The following is a 24,827-nucleotide window of genomic DNA, read 5'->3' as shown; positions in this document are numbered from 1 at the left end:
ATTTGTTCTTAATAACCGATTCCCATTATCCTCTAGATGCGTAAAGACTTCTTTCTCTGCATATTTTTTGTGTTATTTTATATGGCACATGGACTGGATTTATCAGATAGCAATTGCCAAGATCACACTTTCTTCCTTTTTAGAAGATTGGTACCACATTTGCTTCCCCATCCAATCCTGTGATCTCTCTCCCCCTTCTCCCATGATTTCTCAAATATAATTTCCAGTTGTTATCTAGTTTTGTTAGCACCCTGGGATTCATGTCATCCATACAAACTGTCTTTATACATTCTGCCTCTCTTCCCTGTCACCCCTTGCCCCTGCCTCCCAATTATTTATCTGCTTCTTATCAACAATTGAGATCAGGGATCTTGTCTTCAAACCTGCATGCGAAGAACCAAGCTCACTTGGACCCGGATCCAACGCCTACTGAAGTCACTGAGAGTCTTTCTGTGCGCTTTAGGAAGCTTTGGATCAGCCCTTGGTGCTATATAAACAACAATCACCATAGGATCTTCATTACAGCCTAATCGGCCTAAACTCTTTCTCCTGGTTTTCTTCCTTAATGCAGACTTTTAAACAGGAATTTGGCTTCTCAGCCTTTGGTTCATTCATTTTAGCCCCCTCCTTATTTATTAATGCCCTTCCCTTTCTCCCCAGTAAAGAAGCTTCTGTGGGCCCAATCCTGCTCCTTTAGAAGTCAGTGGCGCAGGCCCTGTGCAATACACCTTTAACCCCCAGCAGCACTCATTCCCTGTGCTTTCGGATTAGTTGCTGCTCTTATCTTTACCTCCCACTCTCTACGCCCCCCCCGTTGCCCTGCACCACGCCTCTCCTCTTTTAACCAGGGACTCTGAATTGCATTGGCTGCTGCTTGTCCTTTGCTGTCTTCTATCCTAGAGCAATTGTGATCTGCTGGGCCTCATCTCATCTGATTTTTTCCCTTCTCACTGCCTCTCTCCTTTTCTGTCTTCTCCTTATTCTCTCTCCTGATTTTGTTTTGCCTCTTTACTTTCCTTTTGGCTTTTGTATTTGGATCCTGCTCCAAATCCACCCCCTATGGTACTCCACCTCCCCATTACCCTCACCTCTGTTGCCCCCTTCCATGATGAACAGCCCGTGGAGTGGCACAGCAGAACACAGACCAAATGTGAGGCTGATATTCTCACCCACGTCCAGCTTGGAGGAGGACAAAGCCTCCACAAGGGGCTATTGACAACGATTATTGATTGACACCGGGGTTGGCTGCATCAGTACACCTGGAAGGCATATTGACCTCCGATGTCACATTGTATCTGTGGCCATATTGTCTAACAGCAGTGGTGGGTTGCAGCTTTCCCTGCTGGAGATCCCTGACAGGTTCCCCTTTAGAGCTGTGCACCTTCTCCAGCTCCCCAAGGACTCTCGCCACACACTGATGTCTCCTGACATGCACCCGAAGAAGTGGGCTGTAGTCCACAAAAGCTTATGCTCTAATAAATTTGTTAATCTCTAAGGTGCCACAAGTACTCCTGTTCTTTTTGCGGATACAGACTAACACGGCTGCTACTCTGAAACCTGACAGCTGGCTACTGACCCTGCTGCAGCATTTCCCTCACCCCCCTGGCAACGCTGGAGTCACCCCCATCCAACTCCCTTGGGAATCCTCAACTCTGCACATCCCCTGCTGCCAGAGCCCCTCTTCCCCTGCCAGCTCAGAAACTAAACAAGGATACTGCCTCTGGAGCCCAAGGCAAGCTCCTGACAAGGAGCTGCTGAGCCTCAGAGAGGAGTCTCCTGGAGGTGTCTCTTCAGGGGGAGCTCAGCTTGGCATCTGGGCCCCTCTTTCTGCTGTGGATGTACTTGCCAGCCTCTGAAACCAATAAAGAGGAAAAATAGGGACCCTGTATTTGCTCAATGGAAATGCACTGGACTGAGGGTGGTAAATATTTGGTTAAAAATAGAGCCTGCTCCTCCTCAGTTGGGGGTGGTTGCTGTGTGTGTGTGAAATGCGGGTTTACGGTAAAAGGGGGTGAGGGTTCCCTTACCACAATGAAATTTTGGATCAGGTGGGAGCCAATGTCCTTAACTTTAGGCCTACTGTGTATTTGCTTGTATCCCACACAGACCTGCTGGTGTCTCACTTTTTTTATTGTAAGTTACGTCCATCAGAAATCCTGGATCGGGGCAGAGACCACGTCACAAACACCAGGGCTCCCTGGAGTCACAGGACTGAGTCCTGCTGTGGTCAGCTTTGTTCTTTGTCCCTCAGAATGAGGTAATGGGAGCTCTGTGCAGTTCACTCCACTTGTGGGTCTTGCAGGTGAGACCTTAAAAATCGAGGCCAAGGCTTCGAAAGAGACCACAACTCTCTCTTGTGTGGTCTTATTTCATATAAAAATGTATCTGGGACTGTAACTTTGCGCTTATACATAGTCAGTGTTCTCAAATTGCTGTACAGATATGAATGAGTTAATTATCCTTGCACACCCCTGTCAGCTAGAGGTGTAAATTACCTGCATTTTAAAGGTGGAGAGGCACAAAGGGGTGAAGTGATTTGCCCAAAGCCACTTAGTAAATCAAGGATGGGGCTGGGATTAGATCCTAGGACACCCAGCCCAGTGCTCCAACCACAGGACCATCCTTCTCCTTTTAAGGATGCATTGCTCAGGTCATTTTAAAGCATCTGCATTGTGTCTCAGTTGGGATCTTGGTGGTGGATGTCTTGCTAGTACACACAGCTTCTTTTTCGAATCTCCGTTTCCCCAAGGGCTCAGCTGGGCTGAGTCAGGGTTTGGAGAATTCCCTTGCTGTGAATAACGGAGGCTTTTATTCCCGGGCGCCATTTCAGATTTTGGTGGGGGGCAGGCAACTTTACCTGTGATTCCAGGGACTACTTAGGCACCTGAAGACTCTGGTTGTTTTGCAGATAATAACTTAGAAATATCTTACAGGAGCCCTGTATCTAATTCCCATATAAAGAAAGAAAATTAAATAAATATTAGACCCACTCAGCTCTCATACTAATATGTTCTGACATCTTGTATCAAGTTACTTAAGGGACACTGGTTAGGTTTAAAAATGTAATGTATATTCTTACTTTGTTACTAACTCTTGAATGAAACAATTGTAGAAAAGTCTAGATTATTTTCTATCACTTTTTTGCAGTTCACCAAGCTTGGAATAGATCATTTAACTTTTGGAAACATCCTACTAGGCTAGGGCAAGGCCCCATGAGTTTATACTGCACCTGCCTGGGGCACTAGGGGTGTTTCCCCACTACAAATAATAGACTAGAAACTGACTTTAAACAGGAATGAAACTGACACTTTCAAGTCACTTTCACAGTATTGCCAACCACAAACATTCAAAAATCATCAATCAGGCTCACCAAAAATCATGAGATTGGCTTTAAACTCATGAGATTATGTAAAAATCATAGATTTGGTGTTCTTTTTATTTGCCTTCTGCTTTTCAAGCCTTTAGGGTGCACTGGGGTCACATTTTTAAGCTTTCTCCACAGCCACGAGGGCTGGAAACTTCATTTTTTTTAAGAATGAAGGCTGAAATCATCACATATCCACTTGACTCCAGCATCTGGGGCTTTAAGGAAAACAATAATTATCATGAGACTCATGACAAAATCATGAGAGTTGGCAACGCTGATTTCTGTTTGTATGCTAGTTATTTTCCAGAAGGCTCTTAAACTCAACACTACAGTGATTGAGTTGCAGTTTTCACAGGAGAATACTTAAAATCAAACACCAAGAAAATGCCACATTTTAAAGTTGAGAAAAAAATTGAGACTTCTGAGGTCTGTCAGGGCCACTGAAGGCAGGAAAGGAAAATAAACAGGCACAGGAGCTCTGGGCAGCTCTTCCTCTTGAAAGAAAGTTGGAGGGTCAAATCTTCTAGTCCTTAATCAAGTAAAACTTCTGTTGCTGTCAGCACCTTCACTCATAGATATTAACATGTGCTCAGTAACTATACACTTCATACTAAAATATCTGAGCCATCTTATCCAGGGCTACACATTTTATACACATTGCCTCAGGGACTACATTTCCTGGCATATTCTGCTGAGCACACAGATGGTGCCCAGTGAATAATGCAAATCATGACAATAATCGTCGACTTTATGGACTCTTTGGATGCAATTTCTGATTTTTGTTCTGGAATTGGCCTGGATACAGCTGAAACCCTAAGAATTTGAGGCATAAACACATCTACTACATACTACATACTCATACTACACTTTCTCATTCCTTCCTTTTTCAAACTCAGAACAAAAAATGACAAAAACAAAATGATTTTCAGTTAAAATGTAAAATTTCACAGCAGCCATTGCTCTACAACCTAGCCTGGGGCAGAACCTGCCACCCCCTGGGGCTTAAGTGATCTCCTCTCATCTGATTGTTATTCTCTTCCTTTCTTTCTTCATCCTTCCTGACCTCTCTGCTGCTTTTCATGCTGTCAACCATGACATCCTTTCCAATTGCCTCAGACCATTTGTTGGAGTCTCCAAGAAGGCCAATTCTCTATTTTGCTCCCATCTATCAGAATCTTTTTTATTTTTATTTATTTATTTATTTATTTTTTGCAGCATATAGCAGAGAGAGAGGCTGGTCCAGTGAATAAGGAGCTAGCCCTGAGAGACCTGGGTTCTACTTCCTCCATGGACTTCCTGTATGCCTTAGGGACAGAGTTTCAAAGGTTTTTAGGCATCCAAAGATGCAGCTAGGCATCTAATGGGGTTTACAAAGCACTTAACCTTCTAGGTGCTTTTGAAAATCCCACTAGGTGCCTAAATTCCTTTGAAAATCTGGCCTTTAGTCTCTTGGTGCCTCAGTGCCCCGTCTGTACAATGGGGATAACGGCACAGCTCTACCTCACGGAGGGGTGTGAGGAGAAATAGGTTAGACCTTGTAAGGCGCTCAGATAATAAGGTGATGGGAACTTCTCTATACCACTGGTTTCAGAGTAGCAGCCATGTTAGTCTGTATCCGCAAAAAGAACAGGAGTACTTGTGGCACTTTAGAGACTAACAAATTTATTAGAGCATAAGCTTTTGTGGGCTACTGCCCACCTCTTCGGATGCATATAGAATGGAACATATATTGAGGGGATATATATATATACACACACTCTTAGTGTGTGTGGGTGTGTATGTGTATATATGTATGTGTGTGTATGTGTATATATGTATGTGTGTGTATATATATCCCCTCAATATATGTTCCACTCTCTATATGCATCCGAAGAAGTGGGCAGTAGCCCACAAAAGCTTATGCTCTAATAAATTTGTTAGTCTCTAAGGCTAGGTCTACACTACCCGCCTGAATCGGCGGGTAGAAATCGACCTCTCGGGGATCGACGGGACGTGACAATCGATCCCCGAATCGCGTAGCTGAATTTGGGTATCTTAAATCGCCCCCCCCCCCCCCCCCCCCCCCCCGTAGTGAAGACCTGCCCTAAGGTGCCACAAGTACTCCTGTTCTCTATACCACTGCTGTCCCTTCCCTGGGTTTTGGCCCCTTCTTTTCACCTACGCCCCCCAAATCTCCCACCTTTCTGAATGTAACCGTGGCTCAGAAGGCTTGGCTGTATTTCTTCTGCATCCCCTGCAACACCTGCCACCCCCTGCAGAGGGATTCCTGTTTTACAGGCTCATCTAATGACTTCCAGATCCTTAATTTAATTACCAGCCCTTTCTTATCTTAATCACCCTGCCTCTGTTTGTAAACAAAACACTGACTCCCTGCCCCAGGGCCACAAGCTGGGAGCAGCAGGTCTCCTCTGCAGATCTCACATTCCACACTCAGGCTGTGCTGCCCTTAAGAGCTCTGCCTGGGAGCTCATCTCCTGTACGAAACTTGGGCTCCCAAAATGGCACCTCTGCTTTTATTCCTCCCAAGGAGCTGTGATCTCTCCCTGGGCTGTTCAGTTCTCCCTGGCTAGGTGCCTGCTGAGGGCAGCGTGACAGCACAGATACAGGGGGTGGGGTGGCCTCTCTGCCATCCCATCCCTTACATTACCTCTAATCTCCCTCTGACAAAAACCTGGTCCTTATAATGGGCTCCTGGGCCCAGTGTATCCCCTGGTGATTCTGCCCCGGTCCTTGTTCAAAGAGCTGAATGGGAGGAAGTGGCTTGTTTAGGGTTTTCCCTTCCTAGAAGGCCCTCCACCGAGGGAGAGCGAACTCAGCGCTGCCACCCACAGTGCAAAAGCAGCTCCTCTGAGCTAATCCTGCCTGATGCCCCTTGTGTCGCCCCCCTCCACTCTTTAACGAGACTCTGGCACTGAGGGAGTCTGTGCTTCTTCCCCAAATCCCAGGGCACCTGGGATTGGGATGGTGAGAGATGAAGCCTGTGAGTTGCCTCTCCTTCCTGATCTTACCTCTAGAGAGGTGGATTCAGTTTCTGGAGTGCGGGATTAGCCCCTGAGCTGCAGGTCCCTTAAGCATGGAGCCCCAACGGGTCCTTTGGCTGTTTTGGGATGAGGCTGGCCTGAGTGCCGTTCATGCTCTCTCAGACCTTTGACCTGTCTGCAGTTAACATCTTGCTTGGCTGTCCTGTACCCCTAGGGTAACAGGCCAGATGTGTGCGCTGCCCTGCTCTGCCCAGTGCTGTGGGACTCCTTTGTGGATCACCAAGCCAGGGGAAGAGCTTTGCAGCCCATGTACACACAGTGGGGCAAGACACCAGCATGACACGATCCGGCCGGCCTGCAAATGCTGTTGGAGACCCCTCGGCTCTGCAGTGACGTTATCACCTGAGCTGTGGATTAGCCTGCCCTGTGTTCTGGTCTCAAGTGGCACATCAGCCCCATGTCGCCCCCTCGCCCTTCCACACTCCTTAAAGCTATACACACTTCCTGCAGCATTATCATTCCCTGGGTATCGCGATACCTCTCAGTGCTGGCCATTAGCCAAATGCTCATTTCCACTGGGGGGAGAGCTTTCTACCGCAAACCCCTTAAATGACGAGATCTGGGTGGGGCCATAAGCTGCTTGGATCCTGGCGCTGTCCACACCCTGGATCTCTGATCCTCGGCTCATGTTTCACACGCTTGTGTCCCCCAGCCAGGCCCCGTTCAAAGAAGGCAGCCAGCAGCTCCAGAAGCAGCCGGCGGTGGGACAGTGGAAGCTGCTGGCATCATCCAGCGGTGGGAAGGAGCTGCCACAGTTGGATCCTCGCTGCAGGGAGGCAGGTGGGGGAGACGACCAATCCACGGCGCAGCTCAATGTCTCCCGCCTGCGCAGCTCCTCAGTGGAGATCCGTGAGAAGGGATCAGAGTTCCTGAAGGAGGAGCTCCACAGAGCACAGAAGGTAAAGGCTTGGGCGCGGGGAGGTGTGGGGGGGCAAGCACCCATGGGGTGGGGGCACAGACCAGGAATTGAGGGGTGAAAAGGGTAGACGGGGCGGGAGTATCCATGGGCTGGAAGGTGGGAGCATGCCCTGTTAGGGTACTAACAATGAGTGCAACCTGAGCGTCTGGAGTGATAGGTGGTGAGTGGAGAAGCTGGAATCTGCACAGACGTGGGAAGGGATAGCGTCAGTGCGTGCAGAGCGGGAGAAGGCAGCAGGATGCAGAGGGAGAGAGATTGAGGCACGTGGAAGAGGGTGGTGCTGTCTGCAGAGCGTACTGGGGCCTGGCATGTGCTTCTGCCCAGCATGCCAAAGTCCCCACTGTCCTCTCTGCAGGAGCTGAAGCTGAAGGATGAGGAATGTGAGAGGCTGTCAAAGGTCAGAGAGCAGCTTGAGCAGGAGCTGGAGGAGCTGACTGCCAGTCTGTTCGAGGTACCACTTCCCTCCCCCTTCCCCAGTTACTCCCTAAACGGAGTCACTCACTGTCCCCCTTGGGACAGGCTCTCTCCTCACTTTGCTCACACTTTGGGGTTCCCTGCATTCATGGCCAGCCCTTCGCAGTCTGAACAGTAGAGCTGGCCGATTGCGTATGCAGGATGGCAGAGCATGGTGTAAGCTGGCAGCTGTGTTAATGGGGAGGGGCAGCATGCAGGGCACTGGTATAGGAAACAGGCGTTCTCCTTTTCCCCACTCCACCTCCAGGCACCCCAGCCACGCTGTCAGGAAACATAAAATAAAGCAGCGCGTGTATTCATTACACTTGGGTTTTCAGCCAGTGGTGTCTGAGGCGGGACCCGGTCTAGGAGAGTCTGGGTGTTTGTGTCCTGCTTCCCCCCCAAGCAGCTGGTCCACATCACAGGTTTATTCGATTGCTGCTGAAGTTAGGCAGTTTAGCCCTTTTGCTGGTGCACTAGCCATGCCCCGGGCTTGCTGCAGCTGTTCTCATGTGGCCCATTCTCCAGGCTGCCTGCTGCTCCCCAGCCCTCTCCCAGATGCCAGCACCTGGCCCTTGCCTGGAGAGAGGCACCACAATGCCCTCAGTGCACTGCACCCCTGGGAGCTGCTTTACTGCATTCTGCTGGAGGGGGTGAATATTGAAAGGACCCACGTTCTTGTGCCATGGCTCATGATGAGCTCACAGGCCAGTAAAATCCTGTCTTCCAGCAGCCCAGGACACTCAAACACCTAGCACTGGACAGATCCTTATTGTGCCAGTTGGAGACAGGCATGCGCCGGGGGAACTGCCCCAGGGGCGTTGGGAGGGGGCTATTGTGTTCTAAGCTCCACGCTGTCCTTGGGAAGGCTGCCACACTTGCTAGGGACCTTTGAGTACCCTGCCCCCCAGGAGAACTGCTGAGCTGCATGTAAAACACCAGGGTGCAGGGTAGAATGTGTCGCTTGGCTTTGTGGGGTTGCTCATTGCAGGGGCTGTGTGTAGCTGGGACTCTGGCTGCGATGAGCAGGAGGTAACGTGTTCTCTCTCCACTGTAGGAAGCGCACAAGATGGTAAGAGATGCAAACACTAAGCAGGCAGCGTCAGAGAAGCAGCTGAGGGAGGCACGAGGAAAGGTGAGGACTCTCCGATCCCACCCTCCTGCTGTACAAACACGGGGCTGCCTGTGGTCAGGGGGATAGCAACGTAGCTAAGGGTCACATCCCATCCAGTCTCCTCCCAGTGGGACCTCCTGGACTACTGGCCTCTAGACATTCAGTAGGTCTCTCAGCTCACCGCACAGCAGCTACTGAATGTGGGGAAACGTGCCATTTAAACCATCAGCAGATCCAACTCTCCTATGAAAAACAGGGTCCAGACTTTCACCTGGGCTCTCACAGGCACAGAACTGACCAGCAGCTTCACCAAGCTGCAGTTTGTCACGTAGCAAACGTGAGGACAAGCTGCTGCTTAGAGGCACCACGGATAAGGGAGGCTGGGGAGATAGGAGTTAGGGACAGGATTCCCTGATCAGGATGTACCACGGGGGCATGGAGCTGCATCTGCTGCTGACTCTTCATCAGGGAAGGGGTCTCTGGCTATAAGACTTAAATATGCCTTGCCTGCGTAGCCTGGGTCGTTGCGGGGAATGTGGACTGGGAAGGGGCAGGGAAGGCTCTGCAACTTGTTTCTGATCTGTACAGACCCTGGTTTGAGATTCTGGGACGGGGCAGGGGGTGGAAGAGCTGGGCAGATGTTGTGGATGGATCAGGAGATGTCTCCTAGGCTGAGTGTGTGGCTGGGTGGTGCGGATGCCCCTGGATCCTGAGCGTGCATTCCCTGCACAGTGCAAGGTACTCTGCTGGGTGGAAGTGGTGGCATTGTTGACTCTCCTTGTCTCGCAGATCGACATGCTGCAAGCAGAGGTAACTGCTTTGAAGACTCTGGTGATCACTTCCACACCTTCCTCTCCAAACCGGGAGCTGCACCCCCAGCTCCAAAGTCCCTCCAAAACTGTCTTCAGGAAAGGGCACGGGCGGAACAAGAGCGCCAGCAGCGCAGTAGTCACAGCCACCAGCCAGAGCTTGCCCGTGGAGTCGGTCAGCAACGAGTGCAAAGAGGTGGGTGAAATCCATTCACCACATCAGCTCTTGGCCCTGCATGGGCTTGAGTTGGTGGAGGGATCTTCTCAGGGATTTCCCTTGAGGTCTGCAGAGCCCACAGCCTTTCCCCTGCTCCGCGGCTTCAGCGATGTTCACAGTAACGCTATTTGTGGATTAGGAATCCTCCGAGTCTTGCTGTGCTGGGAGCTGGGGGTTTCTTGGCAAAATCCCAGACTGTGGGGACTTCCCCTTATAGGAGTCACTCCAGTCTGGATTCAGGAGAGAACCTCTGGAAACAACCTGCGTGCCTTTGCAGGACTTTTATGGCTGTATGGATACAGCTCTTAGCACCGCTGGCATCAGGCTGTAAGCACCTACTGAGAACTGGCTTTCCTGATCTGCCTCTGCAGTCTAACAGCTGCTCTGGCTAATGCTGTTTGCTTTGATTTCCCATCTGTCTAGTGTGGACTAGTGGTTAGAGCGCAGGACTGGGAGTTGGAATTTCTGCTTTCTGTTCCTTGGCTCTTCCACTACCTCACTATGTGACTTTGAGCAAGTCACCTTTCCTCCCTGGGTCTCAGTTTCTCTACCTGCAAAGCAGGTTTTGCCTGCCTCCTGAATAGAGCTGGGCAAATAAATACAAACCGCTTTTGTGGATAGTCTTTCAACTAAAATCCTGTTAATTTCCTTCACTGAGTTTTATGGACCCTTTCTTTTGCTCTCCCTAAACACTGATGTGAGTACAACATGGGTCTGCCAGAATTTATCTTTCTGCAAACAGTGTTGTGACTAGTTGTGTGAACACACCTTTGCACAAGCGTTTGCACTGCCATCTGGAAAACTCCTTGTGGGTGTCAGAGCTGGAGGGATGAAGAAGCAAGTTTGGCATTTGAGCAGGAAGAACAAACGTTGCAGTGGGGGGTGCACATACTTTGCCTCCACTGCCAGGAGCATTGGTGTCTGCAGCATGGAAGCATTTCAAGAGCAGGGAGGCACTTGGCCCATCTGGCTTGTCAGACAGCTAATCAGACCAGGAAGCGGTGACCAAAGAGGACTGGGCTGACCTCTCGGATGACTATTTGTCTGACAGTGACTTCAGTGAATGGCAATGGGGATGGGTGAATTCAATCAGTGCGCTTCAGCAGCTGCTAATATCACTATGTATGGGATTAGAATTACACACACATGGAGTCGGTGTGAATGTGAGGGGAGAATCAAAGGAAGGGTCTGTTAAATAGCCATGAAGTCTTGCTTCATTGGTTTACATCTATCTCTCTCTTGATCAGGTAGGAAAGAACCCAGATATGTTGACATTTGAAGTCCAAGTATGTAGCCAAATAGAAGGATCCTTCTTGTGGCAATAAGGAAAGAGGCTCCTCTCCCGGCATGAATCAAAACTCCAGTGAGCTGCTAAACAAGGTGATCCAATCAGGGGCCAGAAGCAATAGCCCCTGACTCAGGTGTCCAGTCAGGCAGCTGCACTGTTGACTCACTGATATCAAACAGCTGAAAGGCTGGCGAAGCCAGTGCCAAGCATTAGCTGAACAATTATGACTTGGGGACAAACTTGTAAAAGTCCTGTTCTGTTTGCGTTCAATTCATAAACCACAAAGGGCTGTGTTTGCTGATGCTGTCAATTGCTTGCTCTAATCATGAGGGTCAGTCACCGAAGGTCTGTAATCAATGGGAAATTCTTGGAGGAAGGTGCTTGTAGAATGCCAAAGATGGTAATTATTTCCCCTTTCTTGCTCACTAAGTGCACAATCCTGGCAAGGTCTCTACTGCGCCCTTGCTCTGGTGTAAACTGTGTCTACACAAGGGATTTCCATTGGTGCAGATAACCAGTTGCCTAAAATCCAGGGCCTACATTTTCAAAAACGTGACTAGTGAATTTGAATGCCTCTGTTTTTAGGTGCCCGCCTTGAAACGTACTTATGGGGCCTCAGGGTTGTGCAGCACGTTGGGGAAAATCAGGTTTCTTTAAGGCAGCTCAAGCTGGGCACCCAAAAACTGAGCAACCCCAAATCACTGGCGGCTTCTGAAAACTTAGGCCAATGATATGCTGAAGAACCTATGAGCTTTTGAGAGGCACTCAGCGCGCTGACAGGCAGAACTCGAGTTTTCTGTATCTTCTGTCTCACATTTTTGCCTTTCTTTCTCTGCCTGCCCCTCTGAACTGTTTCCTTGTCTGTCTCTCTTCTCTCCACTCGTCCTTCAAAGTTTGGCGTGCCCACTCTCCTCTCTCTGCTCCTCTGTATTGTCCCGGGGAAGGCCATCCACATCACCTACGAGCCAGGCTGGCAGGCCCTGGTGGCAGATTCTTCCTCGTCATCCTCCTTGCGGCAGGTAACCTCTGGAGCTAGAATATATGTGGCACAGAGGACAGGCTAGGGGGAGGGTGGGATTCATCAGCCTCTCACAGCTTCAGCCTTTCAGCTCTTCCTTTCTTTGACACTAACATCCATTTTTTTGTTTCTCTAATTGATTTCCATATTGTGGCGATGGAGTTGTCTCCCGGCACCAGGTGAGCAGTCTCCATAGCATAGAGCTAGTGCACTGTCAGGACAGACTGGGGACTGTGCTGCTTTGTTCACTTACGTTCTTTTCATGCTGGGCTTGTTTTGTCATCCCCCCGCCCCCCATGCTCCTTTAACAAACTGTAACAGGGTCTGCTGGTTGTTTAAGGACAGGGCCAGACCCAGCATGGTCCTGTCACTGCTGCAGCCTAGAGCCGAGGCATGCTGGGATTTGACGTTGGACTGATGGGAATTGTAGAGCATGCTGGGAGCGGGCAGAGAAGCAGGATATAAAATGAGAGATACTAGGGAAGAGGCAAGATCTGCTGTGGGTCCCTCACAGCTGTGAATTTGAGTCCATCTGTAAAGGGGAATAGGTGCAGCAGCTCCCATGCCCTGGAAAGCTGCTCCCTCTCTGCAGAGAACCCATAACAAATGTAACCATTCAGTGCTCTGAAGGAAGGCTGCTTCTTATACCTAGGGTGACCAGATAGAAAGTGTGAAAATTTGGGACAGGGGATGGGGGGTAATAGAAGCCTATTTAAGAAAAAGCCCCAAATATCGGGACTGTCCCTATAAAATCGGGACATCTGGTCACCCTACTTATACCCTGCTTTCCCTTCTATGCATGCCCCGCTGCCTACAATCCCCATCATTTCTGGGAACAACAACTCCCAGAAGGCCTCACTTCTGGGCTGCAGCAACTCCAAGGCTGCTGGGTTTGGACCTGTCTTTAAAGGGCCAGCACACCTGCTACACAAATGGATAGAAATGGTGATGGCTATTCACTGAAAGCTTTTCCCTGACTCTCTCCTTTGCTGTATTGACCTTTTTCTCCAAGGGGATTCTGCCTTTATGTCCTGACCTTCGTTGCCATCGCGGGCTAGCCCTGCCTATCCTCTCCTGGGATGAGAGGGGAATTTGGTCTATTCACTTGCTCTCTGGCTGCCTCCCCCAGTGGGGACTCTGCCTTGCCTTTGGGAAACTCGGGCATTTCACAGGCCTTGGACTGAGCTACCCTCACTTGGCATGTTAATCTGTCACAGAGATGGTGATGTGGGTGGCAGATGCAGAGGTTCCCCTGGGGGCGATCCTGCTTTTCTCCGCAGTTCCTGCTGAGGTTCCAAGGCAGCCTTGTAGTTGGGGAATTGGTGTGTTAACTCTTGTGGTGTCTTTCCCCCTCTCCCCAACCCCACACCTTCTCTCTTCCTGTGTCTCCCCTGAGCTCGCTGCAGGTCGACTCCATCCTATTCGCCGAGTTCCAGGCCTGGAAGGAATCCCCGACTCTGGAAAAATCCTGCTCCTTCCTGGAGAGGATTTACCGGGAAGATGTGGGGCCCTGCCTGGACTTCACCAAACAGGAGGTGAGCACTGGAGCAGAAGCGAGGACTTGTGGGGGGTCGCTCTGCTCAGACATTCAGGCTGTATTGATGCTGAGGAGGTGCGCAGTCATCACCTTACTGGACATGAGCTTTGCTGATCTGAATTCAGGTCTGTTTCTTGCTGTAGCTATCAGAGCTAGTGCGGGAGGCCGTGGAGCAGAACACGCTCACCATAGAGCCCGTGGCTACCCAGGCACTGCCCGTGGTGAAGGTGTCGGCGATGGAATGTGGCGGACCAAAGTAAGGAACCTCCCAGGTGCTCCCTCAGCCATCACTGACGCTCACATCCAGCCTCGTCCCACACTACAACAGCTTCCGTCCCACACATCTGCTCAGCCTTCTGCTGTGTCTCCAGAGCGCTGTCTCAGATCTCTCTAGGGGTCCCATCACCTGAGTATCTGAGCAGTACTGGGTAGTAGCTGAGTAGTCTGGTGTAGAAACACCTCTTTAGTTAATATTTCACGGTGTGTTTTCCCATCCCAAACCAAGGCCAGCAGCTGGCTTGGATCCAGGCACTCACCACTAGGGGCTGGTTGAACCACATGGAATTTGAGGCTTTGGAGTCTTCCTGAATTATTTTGGGAGGCTGGAAAAACTACTTGGAGTTCACAAACTTACCGAACGTTTTCTTCCTCTAACTTAAACTCGGGGCGGGGGAGTCACCCAAGGGTGAGTCGTTTGAAAACATTATCTCTCAAGGGCAGAATTTGCTATGTACTGGGGCTAGGAGAACCCCCAGAAGCCGAGCCGGCAGGACTGGGTGACCCGCAGTTGGTGTTTTTTATTCCTCCCCTCTTGCAATTTCTCCTATGCATGTGTCCCATAGCGTCCAAGTTCACATCACATTTTTGAACCCATGATGCTCTAGGTGGGTTTGAAATGGGGCAAAATGAGCTCAGCCATCTCTCCTCCCTATCTTTTACCCCAACCCCTCCTGAGAGTTGCGTCGACTGTTTTCAGAGTCACTACTGTGACAGCTTGGGAATCACTTGTCTGTCTGTGCTCCTGATGTTACAGGGCCTCAGTTCCCCCAGGAAGGGAAGTAGCAGGAAATGGTTTAGTTCAGTATCACTGCAAACAGAGAGGGGTCAGACTCCTGAGCTTTACCTTTCTTGATCAAGAGAGAGGATTTCACTTAGCTGTTGTGTTTAGGTCAGCTTGGGGTTTTTTCCTGCTGCTAGCAGCAGCAGCTTCCAAGCCAAAGGTCATCTTTCATGTCAGGAGGCAGTGACCTGAATGACACACAGACTATGTGGCAAGCTGTTCCACATTCTCTTTCTTCTCAAAACAAATCACTCTGTGAGTGTTAGTCCCATGCCAAAAACAAGCCATCCTGTGTGTATCCTGACTGGTTGCCTTCTGTTTTTTTGTCTCTTCTCACAGCGGGTTCCGGTCGCAAATTGTAACGTAAGTGATTTTTAGCTAATGATGAAAGATCTCTGATCCATTAACAAGTTACTAACTCACCTGGTTACTAATGGCTTTGAGGCTAGAGTTTAGCCAGTAACTTTTTTAATCCTGTTAATGCTGGAAGGTGAATTGAAGGTCCCACTTATAACACTCTTTGGGACAAATGGCCTAAAAGTGACTAGTGATTTTTGGGCCCAACTTCTAGAGAGGCCTAGTTTCTGGAGGGTGAGTGCTCAGCGCTCTCTGAAAATCCTCTCCCTTTAATATGTCTCAAACACTAGGCGGCCCAAATCACTCCTCACTTCAGTAGGCCAGGCTTCTGCTTTTATTGTTTAGTCCGTGTTTGTCTGTTTAAATCCCCTGCTAGTGGGGGAGAGAAGATAATGAAACAGGCTCACAAGCCCTCCTGAACATTTGGTGTCACATTTCCTATCTCGCTGATTCTTCCTGCCTGATTCGTGGCCATCCTAGCTACTTTCACAGCTAAGGAGTGATGCCAATGTCCAGCCCAGAGGTGCGGGGACTGAGAAGGATGTGACGATGGTTAAATGCTGAGAAATACCAGGAAATCCCTATTGGGCGGCATGAAGTGGTGCTGGAAACGTTCCCTGGAATTTTTCAACAAATGCTGGAAACTGGATTTCTCTTTACAGACAGTTGAAAAGAGTCAGAGAAGATCAGGAGACTCCAACATCTCCTGGCCTTTGATGTGGAAAGACCCCCATCTGATTAAAAGGGACTCTGGAGGGGGCTATAACTTCACTGCCTCCAAGATACCAACTGCAAGCGAGATGCTCAGTGGAGCATAATCATTGGGTATAATCAGCGGTGAGCCCCAGTGTATAGTCCATGTGGTCATTCAATGAAGATGCCAGACCGCATGGGCATTCCGCCCTTTTTGCAGATGGGATTTAATTTATAAACCTTTTCTTGTTTAAGTTAGTGTTTGAAGTTAAAAGTTAATGTTTGAACTTGGCCTCTGTGTGACATGGCACAGGTTAGAACTGACCGACTCTGTGCTGTGGGTTCTAGCAGAATAAGCTTCCCGGAAAGACACACGTTAAAGGACAATGAAGAAATGATTCACTGATTGGAAAAGAAGACATGTATAAGGGGAGGTTAAAGGAGCTATGTAGTAGCATGCTGCCAGAGAGTATTACATATCCCCTTTGTGGCTGGCCGTAGAAGAGGTTATCACCTTCAACTATCTCCAGATAATGGAGTTAGTCCTTTGTAGCTCAAATGCTAGAGGCTTGTGTTTTGAAACTGGGTTCAATTCCCAGTGAGTAGTTGTGTGCACAGAGACAGATGATGAGGAACTTTGGTAAAACTCCCATTGGCTCCAGTGAAAACTCTGCTTGAGTAAGGACTCCAGGCTTTGGCTCTGAACTGGACATGAGCCAAGGGAAGAGCAGAGTTATTCTGGACTTACACCAGTGTGACTGAGCTCAGGATCTGGCCTTTGGTTTATAAATACCTTCAGTGTAACAACAGTATAAACTGAGAAAGGGGAAAGTTCCCAGGCTCAGAAGATGGTAGGACAAAGAGCAATGACTTTAAAGATGAGGAAGAAGAAGGTCTAGGAGGGATGCTCAGAGCAACGGAGCAGTGAAGGGGATGGTCAAAGCATTGTTGCTACAGAGTTCAAGAGAAGGTTGGAGACTAGGTTAATGAGAATAAAATAGTGAGAGACCCTGCAAAATGCAGGGATCAGACTGGGTGGTCCAAGTGGCTCTGGTCCATCAGGGAATCTGTATTATGGAGGGAATATGTCCTAAAACCCCACTACTCCCACTGTGATAATAGTAGGATGGAACAACTTAAATATCTGAGTAGTCAGAGTATGGATTGTATGTGCCATGTTTCTGCGTGGAGAAACTGAACCGCAATCTGAGCTTGGCCACAGACCTCCTGATGTGCACTAGACCTGGTCTCGGAGCGATCCGGAGAGCTGTCGTATAGCACTCTGACCAAACAGATCGAGCCCTGAGTGGTGATGAAGGAACAGCCCCCTCCCCTCACAGGGCATAGAGACCCTTTTCCTAAGGCCGAGTAACCCCAAGTGCATGTATGATGGAGTGGGTGCAGAGAACAGACAGAACTCTTTACACTCGTTACATTGCTTCATCCTAATCTCTAACCGCTTTTCTCCTGGCCTGTTGCCAGCACTGCATGTCCTTCTGGTTTCAGACCATACAGGGGGAACCCTGGCATGCAGGGCCCTGTATCAGTTTACCTGGTGATTGTGTAGCTCCTGGTGCCTCCTGTGCAAATGTAGGATGAGAAGTCTCCTGTACTTGCCCCTTCCTGCAGCTTTTATTGAATTGTTTCTGGCAGCAGAGAACTCAAATCCCACCTTCCTCTTTCCTCTCCTGGGCTCTGATTGACTCAGACCTGGCTGCTGGGGTTTGGCTTGAGGAAGCTGCCAGCTGCCATGCTCTGTTCCTCCAGGAGCTATCCTTCACTGAAGCACTGTTTTCCTTTCTCCCTACAGGAAGTGCGCTCTGAGTGGCCTGTCCCGAGCCTGCAAACACCGCATCAAGCTGGGGGATTCTGGGAACTATTATTACATCTCACCATCCTGCAGGGCCAGGGTGAGTCCTCCAGCATCCCAGGGGGCCATCTTTTCTCCCCAGTTCCTTCCAGGAACTGAAACAGATTAATCCCTGGTGTAGCTCCACGGAAGACAGTAGGGGCGAATTTGGCTGATAGAGTTGGATTGGCTCTCAGTCAGTCTGCATTGATCGCTGCTACCCACCCCTGTTTCTCAGGGTATGATACCATGCAGTGGTCTGGGTTATGTTACTCATTTAAGGCAACAGTAACTTTCAAAATATGTCTTTACTTCTCTCTTCTCCATGATTTGATTCTCTGTGAAGCTTTGATTTTGTCAAACACTATAATAGGGTTACCATACATCCGGTTTTTCCCGGACATGTCCGGCTTTTCAGCAATCAAACCCCCGTCCGGGGGGAATTGCCAAAAAGCCACACATGTCCGGGAAAATGGCCGGCACTTCCTCTCCCGCTGCGGCTCTGCTCCACTCCTCCCCTCTTAGATTTACAGAGCCAAGCTGCCCGAGCCAGCGCTACTGGCTTCGGGCAGCCCCCCCCTGCCTCCGGACCCCGAGTCCCCAGCCAGGCACTTCTCCTACCCGGCTCCAGCTGAGCTGCTCCCACGGTGCAAGGTCCGGAGGCAGGGGGGGGCTGCCCGAAGCCGGTAACGCTGGCTCCGGCAGCTCGGCTCTGTAAGTCTGAGAGGGGAGGAGCCGAGCAGCTCAGCTGGAGCCGGGGAAGGGACGTGCCCAGCCAGCTCTGGGTCCTGAGGCAGGGGAGGGCTGCCCGAAGCCAGCAGCTCTGCTCTTACAGTCTGAGAGGGGAAGAGCAGAGCAGCTGGAGTCCAGGTAGGAGAAGTGCCTGGCCAGCAGCTGAGGTCCGGAGGCAACAGGGCTGCTCGAAGAGTCAGGGAGCAGCAGCAGTCGCCGGAGCCTGCTCTAAGGTAAGCCAGGGATGCCAGCAAAGCTGGGAGTACCTAGGGTTACCATATGTCCGGATTTTCCCGGACATGTCTGGCTTTTTGGGCTCCAAATCCCCATCCGGGGGCAAATCCCAAAAAGCCGGACATGTCCGGGAAGATCAGGACATGCGGGCGGCGGTGCTGGGCCGGGGGCGCCCAGCGCCAGCGGGGCAGAGTGCTGGTGCTGCCGGGGGCCGGCGGGGCCAGGGGGTGCTCGGCCGGGGGTCCGGGGGCTGGGCCGGGGGGTGCTGAGCCGGCCGGGGGGCCGGCAGGGCCGGGGGGTGCTGAGCGGGCCGGGGGGGCCAGGGGGTGCTCGGCTGGGGTCCAGGCCGGGGGGTGCTGAGTGGGCCGGGGGGCCGGCGGGGCTGGGGGGTGCTGAGCGGGCCGGGGGATGCTCGGCCGGGGGTCCGGGGGCCAGGGGGTGCTCGGCTTGATTCGCGGGACGCCTGAAACGCCGGGGGGGGGGCAGCCTGGGCTGCTCCTCCTCCCCCCCACACACCCCCTTACCTGCTTCAGGCTTCCCGCGAATCAAATGTTCGCGGGAAGCAGGGGAGGGGGCGGAGTTGGGGCGGGGACTTTGGGGAAGGGGCGGAGTTGGGGCGTGGGTGGGGCTGGGGGTGGGTCCGGGGTCCGGTGGAGTGTCCTCCTTTTGGAGGCTCGAAATATGGTAACCCTAACTATAATTCACTGTTCCTTGAATGCTGGGTTTCATTACTGTGCAGTGGAGAGCAAGTGACTAAGGCTGTTCTGGAAGCAGACTCTCCTTTTACTCTGGAGGGCACTGAAAAAGTAAATTATTCCGTATTATTATGGCCCTGAGTCAGCAAAGTACTTAAACAAATGGTTATGCTCAGCTCTCTTCAGCAAAGCTATCAAGCATTTGCCTAAAAGATAACCATGTGTTTAAATGCTTTGCTGTCTTGGGGCCTAAAGGAGCAAATCATTCCCTACAGCAGTCCCTGTCTGGGGTAGGGCTGTGGGGGATATTGGTAATAGAGCTCAAACTTTGTCACTTTAACAAAAACAGTCCAATTTAGCACAACTCCTCCTTGCACAAACAGTGTCGTTTTTCACTAGGGCTTTTTCAAACAAAAGAAATTCTTGTGTTGTAAAACTTCTTTCAGCAGAGCTCAATTGTTCCTTTCAAGTCTGAATGTTCACAAAGTGCAAAGGTCTTGTAATTCTGGCCCAGGATGTTTCAGTTACACATATTGTAGTGAAACTGGCTGGCCCCTGCTCATCTTCACACAGCCTTAATTTCTGGTACTGAATACACATAAATATCTGCCTCTCTCCTAACTCTCATCCCTGGCTGAAAATACACAGGACTTAGAAAGCTCTTTTCATCCATAATTCTCAAAGTACTGCAGTATTGCTGCAGATGAGGAGATAGGGCCCCAGAGAGATGAAGTGGCTTGCTCAAGGTCACACAGTACCTCAGTGGCAGAGCAGAAATTAGACCCCACAGCCCTTTACTCCCAGTCTAGCCCTGTGTCTGCACTTCCCCTGCCTGTCCCACTTTACTCTCCTCCTCCTCCTGCCAGGGGGAGTCCCATGGGTTCGCACCAGGATTTCCAAAGTGACAGTAGTGCTGGGCATCCATTGCTCCCATTGACTCCAGCTGGAGTTGCGGATGCTCTGCACTTGTGAAAAATCAGCCTTGTGAGCATATAGGATGATGCCAAAGCACTGAGATGGGTGGTGGCGATACCAAACCCTGCAGCCTTAAGGAAGAGGGATCCTCTAGCCAGCGTATCTGCCTTTGCTTTGGCCAGCCCCTGCTGTGCTATTAATTATTATTATTGTTGTTGAGGCTGTTTTACAGCAGTGTCTTTCTCTCTCTCTCTCCCCTAGATCACAGCCGTATGCAACTTCTTCACCTACATTCGCTACATCCAGCAGGGCTTGGTGAGACAGGATGGTAAGAGGCAGCCGGTGGCCCCCAGCAGAGGGTTGGGGGTCAGTGGGAACTATTGCGGAGGCTGCTCCCTGTTGCAGAAAGGGACTGGGCTCCTAATGCTCAGTGAAGGGAGGCGAGAGGGCAGGAGGGACTTTCCCTCAGCCTAGTGAATGCTCTGGAGGGATGGGAGGGCCCCAGTCTAGCTGAATGGGAGGGAGATGTGGAGAGCTGTAGAGGGGTTGAGGGAGAGAGGTCAGTAAAGGGGCAGGGAAGCAAGGGAGAGGGACAAGAGGCCTGAGGTGGGACGGGCAGGAGAGGGGTGGAGAAGGAAGGGAGGTGCCCACACTGTGCTTTGGGGGGCTATGCCCCATGCTGCAGGGCTGGCTGAGCAGGATGACCCTAGTCCTATGGCTCAATCCAGTCCATGAGTACGCTCTGTGTGGACCAATGTCCCACTCATAGGGGAGGGGGCTGAGCCAGGTAGCTCGCACGGCACCTAGTGTGGGGCTGGCTAACCCTCCTGCCCCTTTGCTTTGCAGTGGAGCTGATGTACTGGGAAATCATGCGGCTCAGGAGGGAAATGTCCATGGCCAAGCTGGGCTTCTACCCCAGTGCGATGTAGGCTGGGCCTCGCCGTCTGAAGGGAGCTGCCCCAGCACGAACGTCACATACTCCAGCAGACAGACAGACTGAGGCAGCGCATCTACACCGACGGGGTTCCCTCCTTCTCCCAGCCTGATGTGAACCGCAGAGGGGAGGAGCAGAGTTCCCCCGTCCAAAGGCCTCCTTGCTGCCGTTCTCACAGTGACTATGAGATGCAGACACCCTCACCTCCCCCCAGAGATGGGCTGGTCCTTTGAGCTCTGGGGGGTGGCCAGCACTAAGTTCTGTCCATAGTGGACCCTTTTCTCTATGCTGCCTATAGCCAGTTTTTTTAATTTTATACACAATCTTGCTTCTGCGGATTCTCCGAGACCTGCTGTGCACGAGGAGGGTCCTGGGTTCCTCTGTTTGGCAGAGGGTCCTTTTGCACTGAACTGCAGCTGGGCCTTCCCACATCCACCCCTCTGCCTGAGCGAGGCAGGGGTGCAGTATTGCTCGGCTATGCCCCCAGCAAATGCCAGCACCGCACAGTAATCTCACTGAGAGCCATGCAAAGCATGTTTTCCAAGTGCTTCCCTCGTCCTCTGGCAGTCACCTGTAGGAGTCACTTTCCATTCGCTCAGTCACAAAGAGGGGTTTGATTCTCTTTTCAGCTCAGGGTTTGGTTTTGTAACCCAGCTCAGAGCTGCCGCTGGGAGAGCTACAGCGTAGGCCAAAGCTCCGTGCCTGGGGCCTCAGTCGCAGTGCAAATAGAAATTGCAGAACAGAAACTTGGCCACAGCTATGCTGAGGTTGGCTGTACTAGGCTGCAGACAGTGTCTCTTCAGGTCCTTGTGAGGCAGCAGTGCCCAGCTATGGTCACTGCAGGAATGAGCATCTCCCTATTGCTTTGCTATAAACCCCAGCCAAGGACAGATGCCTCCTAGCCACTCCTGTTTCTAGGCTGCGGCCTCAGGCATTCACCTCCCTGCTGTCTCAATATAAACTCCAGCCTGGGGCTGTCTCCTCTCTGGCTTTTCTTATAGCCCCCAACTCAGGCAGTTGCTACTCAGTGGCCAGTTATAGGCTCTGGCCCTGGGCATTCACTTCTGTGCTGCTCCATTATAGATTAAGGCCAGAAGGAACCATTAAATCATGTAGTCTGACCTCCTGTATAACAGAAGCTGTAGAATTTCACCCAGCGACTCCTGTATTGGACCCGAGCCTTGCCAGTGCTTCGGGGTGAAAGTAACTTAAGGCACTTACTGGTACGCAGGGCAGCCGGGGTCCTGAGTAAGGTTCGGGGAGCGGGGCTGGGGCCAGACTCCCCTGGCCAGCCCTTCATTTAAAGGGCCTGGGGCTCCTGGACGTCGCTGTCAATGCTACCCCGGGGCTCCAGCAGTGATTTAAAGGGCAGGGGGCTCCAGCTGCTACTGGGAGCCCCGGGCCCTTTTAAATTGCTGGGCCCCAGGGAAGCTGCCCCCTGTGGTACGGTCGGCTGTGTACCGGCTCTTACCGGTACGCAGGACCGGACCGGCTTACTTTCACCTCTGCAGTGCTTTCTTAATGGTCTCCCAGCTCCCCAGCAGGGAGCCCTGAGACACCACTGCATGTGGGTGACAGCGCCTGGGGCAACCATTTCCTAGGCCCCCCTGCAGCTCACATCTCCCCTCCCACTGTCATTAATATAGGATCATATGCAGTAGTGCTGGGAGGGCCTAATCCAAGGCTCATTGAAATCCTTGGGCTTCCAGTAGCTTGGGCTTAGACCTTAAATATTCATGGTGCTTTACAGAACCTTGCAAAGCCATGATCCTTGCCTTGGAGTGTTTTTATAATTGAATAATTAACCTCGTCTACTATGTCATCGTCTTGGCTGCCATCCTGTGCTGTTGTATCATCTCACCTGGCGCTGCTGAGCCGCGTTTCTCTGTGATGTAACTCCACTGCCATCAGCAGAGCCGCGATTCAGCCCATCGGCACCCAGACTCAGATCGTCTGTGATGTCAGAGCCTCTCCCCGGAGGAGCTGCTACACAAGTAACCTGATCACGTGCAAAGGAAAACGCTGTGCCTGAGTCGCCTTCTGTTCTGCTTTGTGTTTGTCTGGGACAGGGAGGCAAATGGCAATAGAACCTCTGGGCTGTTTGCAGGTCAGCAGATGCCTTGTTGCATAAGATGGGTCAGCAATCCTGGGAAAGGCACTCCTTTCATCACGCGAATATTGGCTGCACCCTGCTGCTCTGCCTGGTGGCCCTTGGTGCCACCCTGATGGCATACAGTGGCACTTGCAAGCAAAGGGTTGGTCAGTAAGTGAAACTCAAGTCCTGCTCCCCAGGAGGGTAGCTGGGAGGAGGATGCTGGAAATGCTCCCATGGTACCTACCTCTTCCTGCTTAGAATAGGGCTGGTCTAAAACACCAGCACCCAGTTGTGGCCCCACTGCTTGGCTCTGCTTCAGCAGCCATGAGCCATAGTGGGATTGCAAGGTCTAATTCCTCTTCAGCAACTGGGTGCCCTGGAAATCCTCACTCTGATCCTGGCTGAAAAAATATTAGCTGTTTTCTGCAAGGGAAGGTATTTTACACTGTGAATTACAGGCCTGGAGAGTGAGCGTTTAGGGACGAGCTAGGCTGGGTGCCAGCATTTGGGCTGGTGTGAATCAGCATCTCTCTGAGGCCTTGGCTACACTGGTGCTGTACAGCGCTGCAACTTGCTGCGCTCAGGGGTGTGAAAACGCCCTCCCCCTCCCCGCGAGTGCAGCGCTGTAAAGCATCATGTGATCAGAGCCTGCAGCGCTACATGCTCACTCGCAGCGCTGCAAGCTACTCCCCTCGGAGAGGTGGAGTACATACAGTGCTGCGAGAGCTCTGTTGCAGTGCTGGCGGCGCGACTACACTCGCGCTTCACAGCGCTGCCGCGGCAGCGCTGTGAATTCCCGAGTGCAGCCAAGGCCTGAGTCCAGTGAAGCTATTCTGATTTACACCACCTGTGATGAGGGAAAGCTGAGAATGTCCTCCTCAGAGTCAGATTTCAGCTCTTTCCTTGCAGTTCCACCTGGATCTATTTTGCTTTGGTTCCTGCTGTAAATTGCTATGTAATGTTGTTGTGTGCTGTTAACCGGCTGCGGTGTTCCAGCTTGGAGGTCACTGCAGGTCAGCAGTGGGTGAGATGATCCTTCTGTGTAGATTTTCCTATCCGTTTGTAAAGTGCTTCGGAATGAAAGGAGTTAGAGAACTGCAAGCTGTTATTGGTCTAGACACTTTGTTTTAAATGTAAGACAAAAACAATGTGTTAATTACTCTGAAATTGCTCAATTTAAACAGCAAGATGGCTGCACTCTGCTCTTTATAAAGGAAAATAAATCTTTGCCTAGAGGAAGAATCACAATTCCAGACTCCGTATTTGGCTTGGCCACATCAAGGAGGGCAGGGAAGCAGTTTAGTGGCCAAAATGAGGATCCAAATAGCTCTGTGGTGATAAGCTGGTCTAAGGCTCCTCAGGATGAGCTTACGGAGGGGCTCGTGGATTGGTGTGGAGTTGCTGCCCATCGTGCCCCACCCTGGCTTCCTGCACTGCTTAAACTAGCACAGGGGTCGGCAGCCTTTCAGACGTGGTGTGCCGAGTCTTCATTTATTCACT

General features: G+C 51.1%; 1 protein-coding gene across 5 annotated transcripts in view; it reads left to right on the top strand.

The window, feature by feature from the left end:
• The window catches only part of RAB3IL1 (RAB3A interacting protein like 1), a 35,968-nt gene extending 11,399 nt beyond the window's left edge, over positions 1-24,569 (top strand). For 2 of the 5 annotated variants that reach the window (XM_054026520.1, XM_054026523.1), the window contains exons 2-12: positions 7,061-7,307; positions 7,683-7,778; positions 8,838-8,915; positions 9,684-9,899; positions 12,102-12,227; positions 13,623-13,761; positions 13,907-14,019; positions 15,163-15,186; positions 17,684-17,783; positions 20,560-20,626; positions 21,145-24,569. In XM_054026520.1, the coding sequence (XP_053882495.1) occupies positions 7,061-7,307; positions 7,683-7,778; positions 8,838-8,915; positions 9,684-9,899; positions 12,102-12,227; positions 13,623-13,761; positions 13,907-14,019; positions 15,163-15,186; positions 17,684-17,783; positions 20,560-20,626; positions 21,145-21,298 (1,360 nt within the window). In that variant the 3' untranslated portion in view covers positions 21,299-24,569. The remainder of the gene's footprint in view (positions 1-7,060; positions 7,308-7,682; positions 7,779-8,837; positions 8,916-9,683; positions 9,900-12,101; positions 12,228-13,622; positions 13,762-13,906; positions 14,020-15,162; positions 15,187-17,683; positions 17,784-20,559; positions 20,627-21,144) is intronic. The other 3 variants (XM_054026521.1, XM_054026522.1, XM_054026525.1) reach the window with 3 other exon arrangements.
• Positions 24,570-24,827: the final 258 nt, after the last annotated feature.

Source organism: Malaclemys terrapin, chromosome 4 (genome assembly GCF_027887155.1).
Source record: "Malaclemys terrapin pileata isolate rMalTer1 chromosome 4, rMalTer1.hap1, whole genome shotgun sequence".
NCBI classification, from domain to species: Eukaryota; Metazoa; Chordata; order Testudines; family Emydidae; genus Malaclemys; species Malaclemys terrapin.
The sequence above is the reverse complement of the archived record's forward strand: the minus strand, read 5'-3'. Positions and strand labels throughout refer to the sequence as shown.